The 14,831-nt window shown below is 33.1% G+C and overlaps 4 protein-coding genes across 6 annotated transcripts; 2 read left to right on the top strand and 2 right to left on the bottom strand.

Moving 5' to 3' along the window:
* Positions 1-104: 104 nt before the first annotated feature.
* eIF3c (eukaryotic translation initiation factor 3 subunit C) lies at positions 105-4,195 on the top strand. The gene is made up of 12 exons (XM_033329658.2): positions 105-238; positions 547-652; positions 746-878; positions 970-1,254; positions 1,374-1,471; positions 1,541-1,668; positions 1,749-2,159; positions 2,234-2,443; positions 2,512-2,665; positions 2,727-2,942; positions 3,017-3,833; positions 3,942-4,195. Exons 2-12 carry the CDS (start codon positions 560-562, stop codon positions 4,073-4,075), a joined length of 2,679 nt encoding a protein of 892 aa, XP_033185549.1. The 5' UTR covers positions 105-238; positions 547-559; the 3' UTR covers positions 4,076-4,195.
* Vps33B (vacuolar protein sorting 33B) lies at positions 4,179-6,420 on the bottom strand. The gene is made up of 6 exons (XM_033329659.2): positions 6,229-6,420; positions 5,935-6,158; positions 5,350-5,856; positions 5,045-5,275; positions 4,639-4,964; positions 4,179-4,556 (listed from the first exon to the last, which is right to left on the bottom strand). Exons 1-6 carry the CDS (start codon positions 6,384-6,386, stop codon positions 4,293-4,295), a joined length of 1,710 nt encoding a protein of 569 aa, XP_033185550.1. The 5' UTR covers positions 6,387-6,420; the 3' UTR covers positions 4,179-4,292.
* A 323-nt stretch (positions 6,421-6,743) lies between these two features.
* Positions 6,744-11,579, top strand: LOC117154568 (uncharacterized). Of its 2 annotated transcripts, none has more exons than XM_033329656.2 (10): positions 6,744-6,905; positions 7,307-7,425; positions 7,532-7,777; positions 7,887-8,002; positions 8,077-9,459; positions 9,540-9,749; positions 9,833-9,942; positions 10,017-10,231; positions 10,297-10,553; positions 10,618-11,579. In XM_033329656.2, exons 1-10 carry the CDS (start codon positions 6,744-6,746, stop codon positions 10,701-10,703), a joined length of 2,904 nt encoding a protein of 967 aa, XP_033185547.1. In that variant the 3' UTR covers positions 10,704-11,579. The 2 variants fall into 2 exon arrangements, with proteins under 2 accessions (XP_033185547.1, XP_033185546.1); XM_033329655.2 differs by having other exon boundaries at positions 7,887-8,008.
* Positions 10,725-13,750, bottom strand: LOC117154572 (sorting nexin-7). Of its 2 annotated transcripts, none has more exons than XM_033329661.2 (7): positions 13,519-13,750; positions 13,205-13,360; positions 12,992-13,102; positions 12,718-12,882; positions 12,448-12,643; positions 12,098-12,372; positions 10,725-12,019 (listed from the first exon to the last, which is right to left on the bottom strand). In XM_033329661.2, the coding sequence occupies exons 1-7, from the start codon at positions 13,681-13,683 to the stop codon at positions 11,660-11,662; spliced, it is 1,428 nt and encodes a 475-aa protein (XP_033185552.1). In that variant the 5' UTR covers positions 13,684-13,750; the 3' UTR covers positions 10,725-11,659. The 2 variants fall into 2 exon arrangements, with proteins under 2 accessions (XP_033185552.1, XP_076481819.1); XM_076625704.1 differs by having other exon boundaries at positions 13,612-13,750.
* Positions 13,751-14,831: the final 1,081 nt, after the last annotated feature.

The raw sequence follows: 14,831 nt of genomic DNA, 5'->3' as shown, positions 1-14,831 counted from the left end.
TTTAAATTAATTATTATTTGATATTAATCATTAGTGCGATAATTAATCAAATTTTTGTCCTAATAATAATTTGAATAAAAAAAAAACATCAAGGAGAATTTGAAAACTTTCCACCATTTTTTTTGGAACACCTTTCATCACAGCAATTTTATGATGTATCAGCCTTTAATGGCGTTGTCATTCTAACCTGTGGCAGTTTAACCATTTGAAGCGAAAAAAACGATCAATTTTGTAATACGTAAGTTTATAAATGAATAAATAAAATTTATATACTTTTACATCATTTTTGTTAATAACAATGCGTGCTCAACATAAACTAATACTAATCAAACTATTGCACCATGTGCTTAAAAATTATCGCATATACAGAGCAGATTTTATTACATGCACAGTTCAAATTTCAATTTTATTATTATCATATTATATTATAAAATTTTATAAATAAATATATGTAAAAATTTTTATTAATAATAAAGTATATACATTTATATACCACCTTTTCAAGTATTAAACATTTACTAAATTTGTTCCTTTTTTCTGACACAGTACTTTTCTAAACATGAGTCGTTTCTTTGCTACTGGATCAGATTCTGAATCTGATAGTGCTTCCGAGGAGGAGCAGGTTCAACGAGCACCGACTACAGCTTTTACTGTAAATTTAAACATTATAATATTTCATTATTTCCTTTTTTATACTGTGGCAAACATACAAAATTTGAATTAACATAATGTAAAATTTTTTCAGTTCAGTGATGAAGAAGAAGAAACTAAGAGGGTTGTACGATCAACCAAAGAAAAAAGATACGAAGAGATTGCAAATCTCATCAAGCTCATAAGAAATTATAAAAAGATCAAAGATATGAGTAGCATGTTGTCCAGTAAGTGCTTACAAAGTTTAATGATGTTAAACAAATATAAATTATTCATAAAGTATTCATTTAATTAAAATCATTTATATTGTAACTATAGGTTTCGAGGATTTAATGCGTGCTTATCAAAAAGCTCTGCCTGTAATAGCAAAGGAAGAAGGTGGTCAAACACCACGTTTTTACATCAGATGTTTAGTAGAAATGGAAGATTTTATCAATGAAGTATGGGAAGATCGTGAGGGTCGTAAAAATATGTCAAAAAACAATTCAAAGTCATTGACTTCATTGCGTCAGAAACTGCGTAAATATAATAAAGATTTTGAAGAAGATATAGCAAAATTCAGAGAAAATCCAGATCAGGATGATGATGAGGAGGAAGAAAAACGTGAGTCAATTTCACTGATAGTATTCAATAATATTTCAATTCAATAGTAATTCAATAATATTTACTGATGTTCTAATTTAATTATTTAAAATAAAAATTAATCATTGTTTAAAATCTAGCTGAGGAAGTTATAGAATCTGAGGAAGAGGAGGACAGTGCAGTTCCTTTCAAAAAGGCTGGATCAGAAGCAAGTGAACCAGATACTTCTAAATTTAAGGTTTGTTATATGTAATAAAATATTTTGTGACTTCCTTTTCTTGATATTAACAAGATCATACTTTTACAGAAAAGCATAGCTGATGGAGAAGAAGGTAGTGAAAGTGAATCTGACTGGGGTAGTTCTTCAGATAGCGAGAGTACAAGTAGTGAGGATGAAGGTCAATATCAAAATATACGTGAACGGTTTATCAAAAAGTATGTTTAACTCATTCACACAAATAGATGAAAGTAATAATTAATTAATGTAATATTAACATTGGCATATTCTGAAATAGAGTGACAGATAAAGAGGAAGAAGAAGACAAGACAAAACGAAAGGAACAGCGAAAGGAACGTAAAGAAAAGGAACGGAAAAAGAAGAAAGATGAAGACGACGAAGAAGGTGAATGGGAAACTGTCAAAGGCGGTGTAGCCATTCCATCCGAAAAGCCGAAAATGTTTGCGAAGGATGCAGAAATTAATGTTGCTGCTGTGTTGAAGAAACTTTCTGAGATCATCGCGGCTCGCGGTAAAAAACGTACCGATCGAAGGGAACAAATTGAACTTTTACACGAACTGCAATCCATAGCCGATACTCATAATCTTGGACCAGCAGTAGCTGTAAAAATCAAATTTTCTATCGTGTCCTCTATTTTCGATTACAACCCAAAAGTATCAGATGCAATGAAACCTGAATATTGGTCAAAGTAGGTATTATATTCTAAATTTTTAGAATATGAAACCATCCCAATTTATGAATTAATAAATTATTTTTTTGTAGGATACTAGAACGTATCACAGAAATGCTTGATATGCTTTTGAACACGAAAGATATGGTTATCGCTGAAGTGGTATCTGAGGATGCAGAAGAGTACGAAACTCCGCCTTATAAAATACATGGATGTGTGCTAACGTTAGTAGAACGTTTAGATGAGGAATTTACTAAGTTATTAAAGGAATGCGATCCACACAGTAATGAATATGTAGAAAGGTATGTATATATATTTAAATAAATTAGTAAATTGAAAATGTAGACGAAAATATTCACCATCTTTTTAGGTTGAAAGATGAGAAACAAGTGTCCATGATAATAGATAAAGTTCAAGAATATTTAGAAAGGCAAGGCACAGTTTCTGAACTTTGCCGCGTATACCTACGTAAAATTGAACATCTATATTATAAATTTGATCCAAATGTTCTTAAACAAAAAGAAGTAAGTATATAATTAATATTTTACAGATAAAAATCTAAGAATATAATATATACATATTCAGGGAGAACTTGGTCTAGACGTTGCAACATCTGTGCAAGTTATGGAGAAGCTTTGTAAATACGTTTATGCTCATGACGGGACAGACAGACTTAGAACTCGTGCGATTCTTTCTCATGTTTATCATCATGCTCTTCACGATAACTGGTTTCAAGCACGTGATCTTATTCTGATGTCCCATTTACAAGAAACCATTCAGCATTCCGATCCAGCTACACAAGTTTGTATCCTTTATAATGAAATTATGCTTTTCCATATTCTTATGAATTTTTTCCCCTCTATTTCCAATTACAGATTTTATACAACAGAACTATTGCTCATCTGGGTTTATGTGCATTCCGTCACGCGAATATTAAAGACGCACACAATTGTTTAGTTGATTTAATGGTGACTGGTAAAGTAAAGGAACTCTTGGCACAAGGTCTTCTTCCTCAAAGACAACATGAACGGAGCAAAGAACAAGAAAAAATCGAAAAACAAAGGCAAATGCCATTCCATATGCATATCAATTTGGAACTCCTTGAGTGTGTTTATTTAGTTTCTGCCATGCTCATTGAAATTCCGTACATGGCTGCACATGAATTTGATGCGAGGAGAAGAATGATTTCCAAGACATTTTATCAACAGTTGAGATCAAGTGAACGTCAGTCTTTGGTTGGACCTCCAGAATCTATGAGAGAACACGTTGTCGCGGCGGCAAAAGCGATGCGCAATGGAAATTGGTTGGCTTGCAATAATTTTATCATTAACGAAAAAATGAATGCTAAAGTTTGGGACCTCTTTTACCAAGCGGACAAAGTTCGTGACATGCTCACAAGATTAATCAAAGAAGAGGCTTTAAGAACGTACTTGTTCACGTATTCCCACGTCTATGATTCGATTTCTATGCCAAAATTGGCAGAGATGTTTCAACTGAAGCGACCTGTTGTTCATTCCATCATTAGTAAAATGATTATCAACGAGGAACTTATGGCATCTTTGGATGATCCAACAGAAACGGTTGTGATGCATCGCAGCGAACCAAGCCGTTTACAATCTCTAGCATTGCAGCTTACCGATAAAGTAAACAACTTCGTGGATTCTAATGAACGTATTTTCGAAATGAAACAAGGTAAGCTATGAAAACTTTAAGTAATTTTAAATAATTGTAAAATTGTAAAATGATTTGTATTGTATATGATTGTAAAATACTAATGATGATGAACGTCTTACGTCACAGGAAACTTCTTCTCAAGAGGAAATCAAGGAAACTTCCGTGATAGGCAAAATTATAATCGACAGGGACAAGATTGGGGCCGTCAGAGACGGGACCGTGATCGGGATCGTAATCGAGAAGAAAATCGAAATTATTAAAAATCAGGGAACATTGAATATTGTTTATGTGGGTGTTTAACAGTGGATTATCATTGTACCGTGTATACACACTCATGTGAATAATGTTGAAAATAACAGTATATAAATAATTAATCACTATTTTAGTGTATATTTATACTTCCATGTTTGCTACTATTTACATATAATTACTTTATATATAAATGTTACAAATTTTTGATTATCATCTTTAAGATGTTCATATATCTTGCACCTTCTCCAGCAATTTATTACCTGTTATTATATTATCCGAGGTTAGTACAAGTCGAATCCCAGTCGATTTTTCTATAAACCGGCAAGCAGTTATTTCGGCATAGGTAATACCACCAATGATACATATCACTACCATTTTTGGTAATAATGAACCACGTTGGCCACTTATGACGCAGTTTGATAAATTTGTTAATTCGTCAAGACTCTTAGTATCCTTTTCTTGATTCACAACAATATTTAATATTTGAGCCTATAGAGATGTGAATTTTTGTCAACTCCATTCAATATTAAACATTATCAAGTAAACTAATTTAATTAATAATATTACTAACGATTAGTGGTACGTAAACATTATTGAATACGTAACTTGCACACGAACGGCTTTTTTGCTCCATTTGCTTGTAGTAACTGGGTAACAGCTTTAACTTCTGTGCATTATTATTCCATTCACTGTTCCAATTTGGTAATTTGTGTAAAATATTTTCTGACCTATACTTCAATAAACCTATACTATGCAATTTATAAAATAACGGTATGTGTTTATAACCGTGAGCATGAAGATAAAGTTTTTGTATAGAATCCAGTTCATTTTGGGTAATTCCATCGCTTGTAATCGATAATAAACATAATAAACGTAAGGTTCTTAGTGGATGATCGTCTGAAAAATGAGTTGTAAGATCGCGATGAATAAAATCATCTGAAAAAAGATAGTGTTGTCTATTAAAAGAATTTACATACCTACATATCTCTCAATATGACTCAAACACTCTTTCCTCTCTCTGCACTCAAGCATACATTTCTCTATTTTTTGCAAGGTTTGAAAGTCAGAACTTAATGTGTCTGCTATTAGCTGGCAAGCAGAAATATGAAAAGCAAGTTGTCGCGTTAGATCTCTAGTTTTTTGTAATCTCGTCGCTACATATCTTTCCATTTCGGATAACTTCATTGTTTGTATCGCATTCTGTTCCACTGATATGAACCATTAAAAATACTGCTAACTTTTATGAAAAATAAATTAATAAAAGAAATATATAAGAACATACATTTTAAAGATTTCGCTTTCCCATGTAAAATTGGAAAAACTTCGCTGCATGGTGTATCTCTTACTTCCCCATAAATTTGATCTTTATCTGGATCTAGCTTAACTTGAGATTTGCCCAAAATACCTGTACCAACATTTATTTCCACTACTTCGTGTAATAATCCAGCGTAAGTTACAGGGGTTAAAAGTGGCGTAACTAAATCATAATTCCTGTCCATTATAATTAAAGCTCCTATTTCATTTTCTATATTAGAGGAGCCTAAACAGTGTTTCATTGACTCCATAATTTTGAACATTTGCTGACTATACTTTCCAAAGGAAAGTGTCAATTTGGGTGAACCAAGTATAAGTTGCAGTGACCATAAGCTACGTCCTAATGCTGGCAGTAATGTAGTATCTTTGTGATAGTAAAGATCAATAAACATACAGTTTTCTAAAGATAAGATGTTCCCATCTAATCTTATAAATTCCCAAGATAATGTTTGTAATGTAACTAATCCAGATAATCCTAAACAAACATTTGCATTCTTACTCTAATGGAACTGAGACAACTATTGATTATTTAATTGCATAATAAAATATTCACCTTCTTCTTCGATTATTGAATTAAGAACAGTGGGTACAGATGGAGTAATTAGAATATGATGATATGGTTGTACATGTGGTTTAATATTTGAAGGAATTTCTGACTGTATTTGATCTAGTACCCTTTTGCAAGCAATCAAATCACTTGAAACCAAAAAGATGTGTTGAGAATTTGAAAGCTTCAAGCCTTGCTCCATTTTATAAATCTTTTCAACGCCATAACGTCTAAGTAAAAAATAATATCATTTAATATCTGTTCAAAAAGTAACATGCCACATTAATTTAAAATAATTACTTGAGTACAGAAACTCCTACAAAACTGTCCAAAATTTTCATAAGTTTCTGCTCTATCACTAAGTCTTTGGTTCCGGGAATCGCGTCCAGTATTTCAACAAGTTTTCGTTGACTTATTTGTTGTAATACATTCAATCTATCATCCAACGTGATGTCCATATCTTTTTAATATATATTATAAATTTCGATAATTTGATAATAAGTAGTAACAAAATTATTTAACCACTATGAGTTATGAAGATGCTGCATATTTTTGTTCGATGACATGATATCGATGTAAAGTTAAAAACTATAATGGAATTCCAATGTTTTATTCGTCTATTAAAATTCTTTTGAACTGCAAGTGATTTTCAAACCACATCACATTAAATTGATACTTCTTTTAAAGGAAGCATAACAAACAACTCGACTAGTGCACCCATGTGGCAGAGCTTCGTAAACCGGAGTGAAACGTATTTTCCAATCCTTTCAATACTCACGCGTATGCGTATAGTATCTCAGTAGGGTTATTTAAAAATGGCGGACGCATCGTCTTCCGATACTACCTCAGATTGTTGCTATGAATGGTTCTCTGATATTACTTCCGAAAAATCGGAATACGTGATAGTAGGTCAGAAACCATGCCTGTCTCATCGACGCAGTAAAAGACATTTCTTACAGAAGCTATTTTTAAGAGAGGTAATGTTGCTTAACCTTCAACTTACTACGAGCGTTAATGAAATTGACAGACCCTAAATAACTGCCAAAATTCTGTGATAATGTGAAAAAAAAAAAGGAAAACAATTAAGACATGTCCAGGAAGAAAATTTAAATCGTTCCTCGGTGTTGTATGCTTGTTGTTAAATGATACATAGTGCTTAATATTTTATGGATGCAAGAAAAAATGTGCTTTTGTTCTTGCTCATGAAGTTTTTTAATCTCTTGTTTGTTCTCTACTGTAAATTAAATGAATTAATGATTACATGATACCTATAAGAAATAGAAATTAAAAAATATAAGAGCAACAGTGATCTATTAAAATTTGTTAATTAGAGAGGAAGAACGATGAGGGTATTATAAAAAAATATTAATTTTTACAGATCAGAGGTTGTTTATCAGCGCACAACTATGCCTCAGAAGAAAGACTGTTTGCTACTGTACCTTCATGGAGACACTTACCATTATTACATGTAATCCCAAAATCAGCACTTGAAGCAGGGTATGTTTATTACATGCGTAAATTTATATCACGAGGAAATGTAGTAAAATGAGAAAATGTTCATTCATTGAGAATCTTGTAATAACAATAATTATTATTATTGAAGACACATTGTAATGGGATTGACACAATGTGGTCAGTTTTTACTTACATACACATATACCATGGATGTGAGTGGCACTACCTCTTTGTACAAATACTTGTTACATTGGTGGGCCTTTACTCCAAATCATGTTGCACGTAAAGTTGCAGAAGTCACGCTTTTTGGTAATTACACTATCTACAGAGAACTTAGTATTGTTATATCTCAATGGCCACTGGAGAGGAATAAACTAGTGATACATGGTCTTTGGTAAGATTTCATTTAATTATTTTATTTATCAGATAAGTCTTCAAATTTACAAAGTAAATTAAGTAATTTATGAAGTAAGTGAAAGTAATTAATAAACATAAATTTCTAGTACAAATTGGCTACACCTTCAACCAACAGATAGAGCGTACTTAACAATAACTACAGTACCATCTCTTGAAAATTGTAAGGACTGTTTAAAAGTAGCAGCATCCTATGAAGAAGAAGGTGAAGGTAATATAACATTACATGTATAAAATGCATTGCAGTAAATTAAAAAATATTTGTTTGATTTTTTACAGAGCTTGCAGCAAACTGGGATGGTTGTGTACGGTGTAATTGTCTTCAACATGGACTCACTGTCCATACCACCTATGAAGTAATTTCTCCATATCCTAGGTTCCGTGCTACTGTCTGTTTGAATTACTGGAATCATGTGGTAGTTAACACAGGCAACTTTTTACATGTGCTCAGGGTGGACTTGGACATTCCAAAATCAAAAAACCAGAAGTCTAGCGATAAACAGGATACTGTAATTCCCGACACAGTGCCGTTAGACATGAGTGATGTTGAAGAATTGGATTACACAAAGACAGTGGAACGTTATGAGAGTTCCGACGAGAAAGTAGGCACACCCGAATGCGTGGTGGATCAATCGCCGCGGTGCGAGTCGAGTATAGAACATGACTTTTTAGAAGAACCAATTAAATTAGATGATAAGTTAGGTCGTGATTCATTAAATACCTCAAGCAGCAATCAAAGCGACTGTGCCTGTGATATAAATAAGTCTGCTGATGTCGTAGGTGTTAAGTCGTGCGAGTGTTCCGACAGCATCGAGTGTAAATGTCGAAACAGTAGTCCGATCTCACGAACCGAACAGCAAGCGATCTCTGTCAGAGACAAAATCTTACAGGACTTCTGTGAGGACATGTCCCAGGAACTCAATATCGGTAGTGATCTGATCACACTAGTGAAGCATCCCTCGTGTTCCCCACGGTCTACACCACAAAGACTTCCTTCCGATCTCAAAACTATGACATGGTCTTCGCCAATTCTCACGCCACCCTCAGACATCTTGAGAACCCGGAATTCAGAGTCTAGTCATAAAAGCACACGCAGTCAACGTTCTAATTCTCCTCAACCTGGCGCTTCAAAGGACAGCAATGTCAGTTCTGTTAATTCTCCTCTTCATTCGGTCTCTATAAGTCCATCCTCTTCATGTTCTTCGCGGTTAATGTCACCTCCTGTGTCACGATCCTTTCGTCATCCAAGTCCACGCAAAAGATCTAATTTACATTCTCCTCCTCCCATTGTGAATTCGACGCAGTCGAGGACAAGAGCTACGCATAAGCTTATCCTCGAAGCTGAAAAGGCGTATGAATTTACGGACGAAGCGCAAGAGACTTGTGAAAAGCTTAGCTCATTCCGGAAACGAAGACTTGCTGATAAGAAGTACGAGTTCTGCGATGAAACTGAGGATGCCGAGAACATAGTTCCTTTCAAGCATATACGCGATCAATTTAAACATCGTGGCTGTTCAATACATCAGATATCGTCCTCTCCTACAATGTCACCCGCACTGCCAAACGGTAAGAAGCATTGGGTGGATTCCGATCAGAGTGAAACGGATGATTTCAGCGTTACTCAGGATATTGGTTTGTCGAATGATTTAATCATTGATTCAGGTAAACTGAATTGTCCATATCGAGGGAGCACTTCGATCTTATTGATAGATGAAGTCAATAATGTTATTTTAATTTATTAGCGGAAAAAAATGTGCTACGTCCATTGAATCAGAATCAACTATCCAATGGAGGCATAAGTAGAGATCGTTCTAATAAGCATTCTGTTAATTCCTCGCCATTAGTTCCAAAAATAAATTTACAGTATCCTAGTATAAAATGCACTGCACATTTCAAGAGAAGTTACATAGAACTTGATGATGAAATGATATCAGTTATTACAGATGTTGAAGGTATATTATAATTTCTATTATTTTTTGGTAATTAAAATAAAAACAAACAAGCATAAGCATTCATATATATATACATTTTACAGATGAGGAAACAGGAGGATATGTGAGTTACCAATGTGTGCTTCCTATGCATGTCCATGGATCTGGTTATGTTCAAATGCAAATGATTAGCAATAGCAAAGCTGAAAAATTGGTATTATGCTTGAAATTTGAATGATTTTATTCAACAATTGATAAGATAAATTTAAACAATTATCGAATTTTTAGATAGTACCATGCGTTTCGATAAATCAATTAAGTTTCGATATTGAAACGTTCTCTCATCATATTGCAGACTGGATTTGTATGAGATTTAAGAAGAAATATTGGCATTGTAGTGATTATGATATAGAAATAATAGATGTGTGCGCGTTAAGTGGTGACATTATCTGTCTATTAATAATGAAGATACAGGCTAGTGAAATTAGTAGTCAAACTCAATGGTTCGTACTAGTTTATGTTCAAGAATTTTCATTATACCTCAAATACTTATTTTGGTGAAATATAGCTCTCAAGAGAGAACACAGTATGAAGTGGGATGCAAATTCACATGGAACATTAATACAAGCCAATATAGGATAACTGATATATTACCATTGGAAGAAGTAAAAACCGAATCGTGGAAGCCAAATTGTATGAACGTTCCAAATTTTCGTAGTCCATTATGGAACCCGACCAGACGTTTAGCGCCAAAATTAAGGGAAAAGATACAACAACCATATGCGCACACAGTACGATTTTTGCATAATGAAATGACTTTGGCAGGTAAGCGTTCCAAATGAAGTAAACATTATTTTAAAAAATAAAAAATACATGATATATTTTTTAGGCGAATCTATAACTAGACTTTATGATTTGGATAACCTGGTGGAATTTTACATAACACCGATGCCAAATTACTCTTCGATCGAGTAAATAATTATCGACTAAACGATATGTCGCAAACAATAATTTATTTAGTGTTACAAATCTATGAGTTTCATCATCAATAAGATAGCGTGTACAATATACTGAATGTATTGGAAACATACCCCATACACTTATGATACTATTTCAAAAAATTATTAATTCCAAGCGTGAATAGCAACAGATGTAACACGTTGTATAGATTCTTACTGTGCTTTTTTCACGAGACTACCTAAATAAGTTGATTGTTAAGTGCCGCTATAATGGATTGTTCAAAACTTAATGACGTAGACTAAAGGTACTGAATAATAATACAACGAATATTACAAGCAGTTTGCTTGAACTTTGTAAATTATATTCTAGCGCTATATATTGATTATCTATATATTATAGATAAACTTTGGTAATTACCAGATATAAGTAACTAAGAACTGATTGTCAATGAATGTATTGTATATGGTCTCAAAGAAATGGAATAACTAGCAACAAATTATTTAGTACTTGGTCCCAAAATTAATTAGCAAAGGAAAAATATATCTCAATATACTTCTAATTAATTTTTTATGTTAAAATTTGCTCTAGTTAGATTTGTAGAATTAAATACATTTATTTACGTTTTCGCGTTAACTTCGCGTAACCGTGTTGTATTATAAAGCCATTTTACCATAAACCTTTTTATATCTGAAAAACTGAAATACATATATAAATGTGCACAACGTGTGCGACTAATCACTGTATTGTAATGTATATAAGTACCGATTGTACTTTCTACAAAAAACATTTAAGATTTGAGAGATAAAGTTATTTAATTTGCTGAAGCAGCGACGATGAAACTGGAAAGGTCAGTTTCTTAAATGCAATAAAATATTTGTCATTACTGGCGAAGGATGGCTTTAAGTTTCTTACCTTTATAAATGCATAAGATAATTACTATCTGTATGTACGAAAGTGAAAGATTATAGAATTCAAACGGGAATCTTGATAGGTGGTCCTACGCTAACTTCGGATCCTATTCCATCCAGTTTCAAACCAGTGAGAATTTCTTCCCATGCACTCATACACTGCTGATAATGTCGAATTTGTCGATCTGCCATTGAAATTAACATATTTTTCAAATCCATTTGCTTTTCAACGTTCCACCTTTGTAAATCACTTCGGAGATTTTCGTTCGCACATTCTACACGATCTTGCAATAATTCTGTTTGCTTTGCTAGTCGTGGAATAGTTTGTCCGAGTCTTTCTAATTTTTCGTCACGGGATTCTGCCTTCCAAAGTGATCCACCCCAATTTTGGGTTGAAGAATTACCGCTTGTAAGACCCATTAGCTATTTGAATAATTAGTATCATAAAATATCGCAATTTATTAATAATAACTACATTTAAAAACAAAATGTAAAGTGCACCTGATCTTTCTCTAATCTTTTCTTTGCTAATTCTTCAACGGTCATTTCGTATTCAATTTGCATTGAGTCCCGTCGGGATAAAGCATTTCTAACTGCATCTACATATGAAATGTATTCTCGTTCCTCGTTCGTTACGTTTTCTAAGAGTTTCTGATGAGCCACTGCATTACATTCTATTGCTTTAGCAATAGCTAACAGAAAGGAAGCTAATTCTGGCTCTGAAGTTGCCCATAAGGTGAAAATTGGATGTAATTGATGCAATTCCAGCAAGTAGTCTAATAAAACATAATTTAATTGAGATCATAATAAAAAGTAATTAATATAACGAGTCAACTAATCTTTGGTTATACCTTGCCTTTCCTTATGTATACGATGATTTATTTTATCTACAGTTGCTAATTTTTCGCTAAGAGCTGTACAATAATCCCGAATTTGCTCAAATTCAAAATGACGCTGTTTCATGGTATATGTACTTGCGATATTTTGCAGAGAATCAGTCATTTTAACAAGAACATTTCCACGATTTTTACGATGTATAAGAAATTCCTAAAAAATATGGAAGTACAATATTCAAAAGTATATTGAAGAAATAAATATATAAGAGACAAAAATATTCTTACTGCAGGTTTAGTAGTCAGAAAAATGTACAGATTTTTGTCACAACTGAGAATTGGATGATTCACAACTCTGTTAAGAAATACATGTAACAACTTCATGCGTGCTATGATAAATTCTTTGGAATAACGATCTAACTGAGCAAGTAACGTATGTTTTCCAGGCATTGGCTGTAATAATAATATTAATATTTAATCATTCTCATAAGTTATGAAATTATCCTGGGGATAAGTATGTAAACATAGAGTTAATATAGTTTAAAAATATATAATGGCTCACTGGTATGATATGTGTAGGATATAAATCCACTAATTTTTGTCGCAACCAAATAAAATCATTGTAACGTCTTCTGACAATGTATTCTCCTTCCTCAAATTCTGGTCTCATGGACTAAAATGATGCAAAAAGTTTATCATTCTATCAATGCTCTTTATCAATGCTGGTTTATCGTCCTCTACAGATATATAACTATAAACTTGAAATAAAACTTACTTTTGTTGTTATACGAAAAGTAATATAAGTTTCAAGCGTTTCAAGATGCTTCTGAGGATTGTCTACTTTTACTTGTAGATCTCTAGAATCTGTTTGAAAATCTGATATTTCTTGCTCTGGTAGAGTAGAGAAACTGTCAATGGAGGGAGAAGCTATCTGGAAATAAAAGTTGCATTAAATAAAACACGATACTAAACGTAAATAATTAAAGCTATTAATTGTATACAGTAAGACATTATGCAAAACTCGTGATTTTTATTTCTGTATCGTTGTAATGCAGTGACTGTCAAAGATATTACAGGTTATATCCTCACCACAGAACCCTCGACGGACGTGCTACAATTCGAAAGAAAATCGACATCGCGGCTTTCCTGCTTAATAACACCGCCGACTGCCATTGTGCTTACTTCTAAAATTGCAGAATCTTCCACATTCTTTTCACTCAAGTTCTCTACCTCGATTTCCGAAGAGGTCATCATCTTTAAACTGTCAAGCAACAGACACACAGCTTTAACAGCACTGCGTCCTGCGTCACAATGCGCAGCATTAGGTCAATCACGAGTACGATACGCACATTGATCATGTTTTAAAAACTGGGGGGCGGTCAACAAACAATGACGAATCTGTATCTTTTCAGGCCTCTAAAATCCTAATAAGATGTCATTCTATAAGTTCTAAGTTATCATAAAAGTACAATTATTTATAATAAATATGATGGGAAAGTTGGAGGAAATGTAGATGAAGCCGACGGTGCTCCGAAAGACGAATTAGAACTTTCTGACTTCGAATGATGATAACTTCCAAACGATTTATAAAAACATATTGCTCAAATTGTTAATTAATAAAACGCGACAAATTAAGGCAAATATTCCATGAAATATGTTTTTATAGTTATACTGTAACTTACTTTTGAAACAAGAGGGAATATATTGAATACGAAGAATTGCCGCTATATTTCATCCTTTTTTTATTTAGATGACGTTTCTTCGATAAAATATTGGTTGTACCTTTATTTGTCTGATGCCTACCTAGGATTTTAGATGTCTGAAGGAACACGAATTTGGTATTTTTTGACCATCCTTTTTTTTGAATATAAATAATTTTCACGTAATCAAATTAATCATTATTCCACATTACAATCTATAAGTGTTACAATTTATGGGCACTTTTTCTCTTACTAGATTCTTATAAGAGAAAAATCGTATATTGTTCTCTCTGTAATTGAAGAACTATAATCTGATCTTCGGTTGTTATAAAACGTGGTTGAAAAAATTTACGACATTCTGGAGTAAAGAGCAAATAATTTACGCCCGTGGAAACCGTATCTCGGGATACAGTCGACAGATTTTCCCGCGATTAAAACTCTAAAACTTTGGCGTGTACTTCGCAAAAGTATGGAGTGGCAGGAAGAGGACGAATACAATTCCATTTTTTCCAAGAGATATTCCATAATGATGGCGGAAGAATCCTCATTGCCGATTATTTATTATCGATCTCAAAATTTGTTGCCAAGTAAGTTTTACATTTACATATTTCCTACACCTGTCAGAAGGTTAAACGTGCAGCGAAAGTTTATTTAAAATATAACATTTTTGTCATTGGGTGTAAACATATTTAGTTGTTTTAG

This window comes from Bombus vancouverensis, chromosome 16 (genome assembly GCF_051014615.1).
Source record: "Bombus vancouverensis nearcticus chromosome 16, iyBomVanc1_principal, whole genome shotgun sequence".
In the NCBI taxonomy this organism is placed as follows: Eukaryota; Metazoa; Arthropoda; class Insecta; order Hymenoptera; family Apidae; genus Bombus; species Bombus vancouverensis.
The sequence above is the reverse complement of the archived record's forward strand: the minus strand, read 5'-3'. Positions and strand labels throughout refer to the sequence as shown.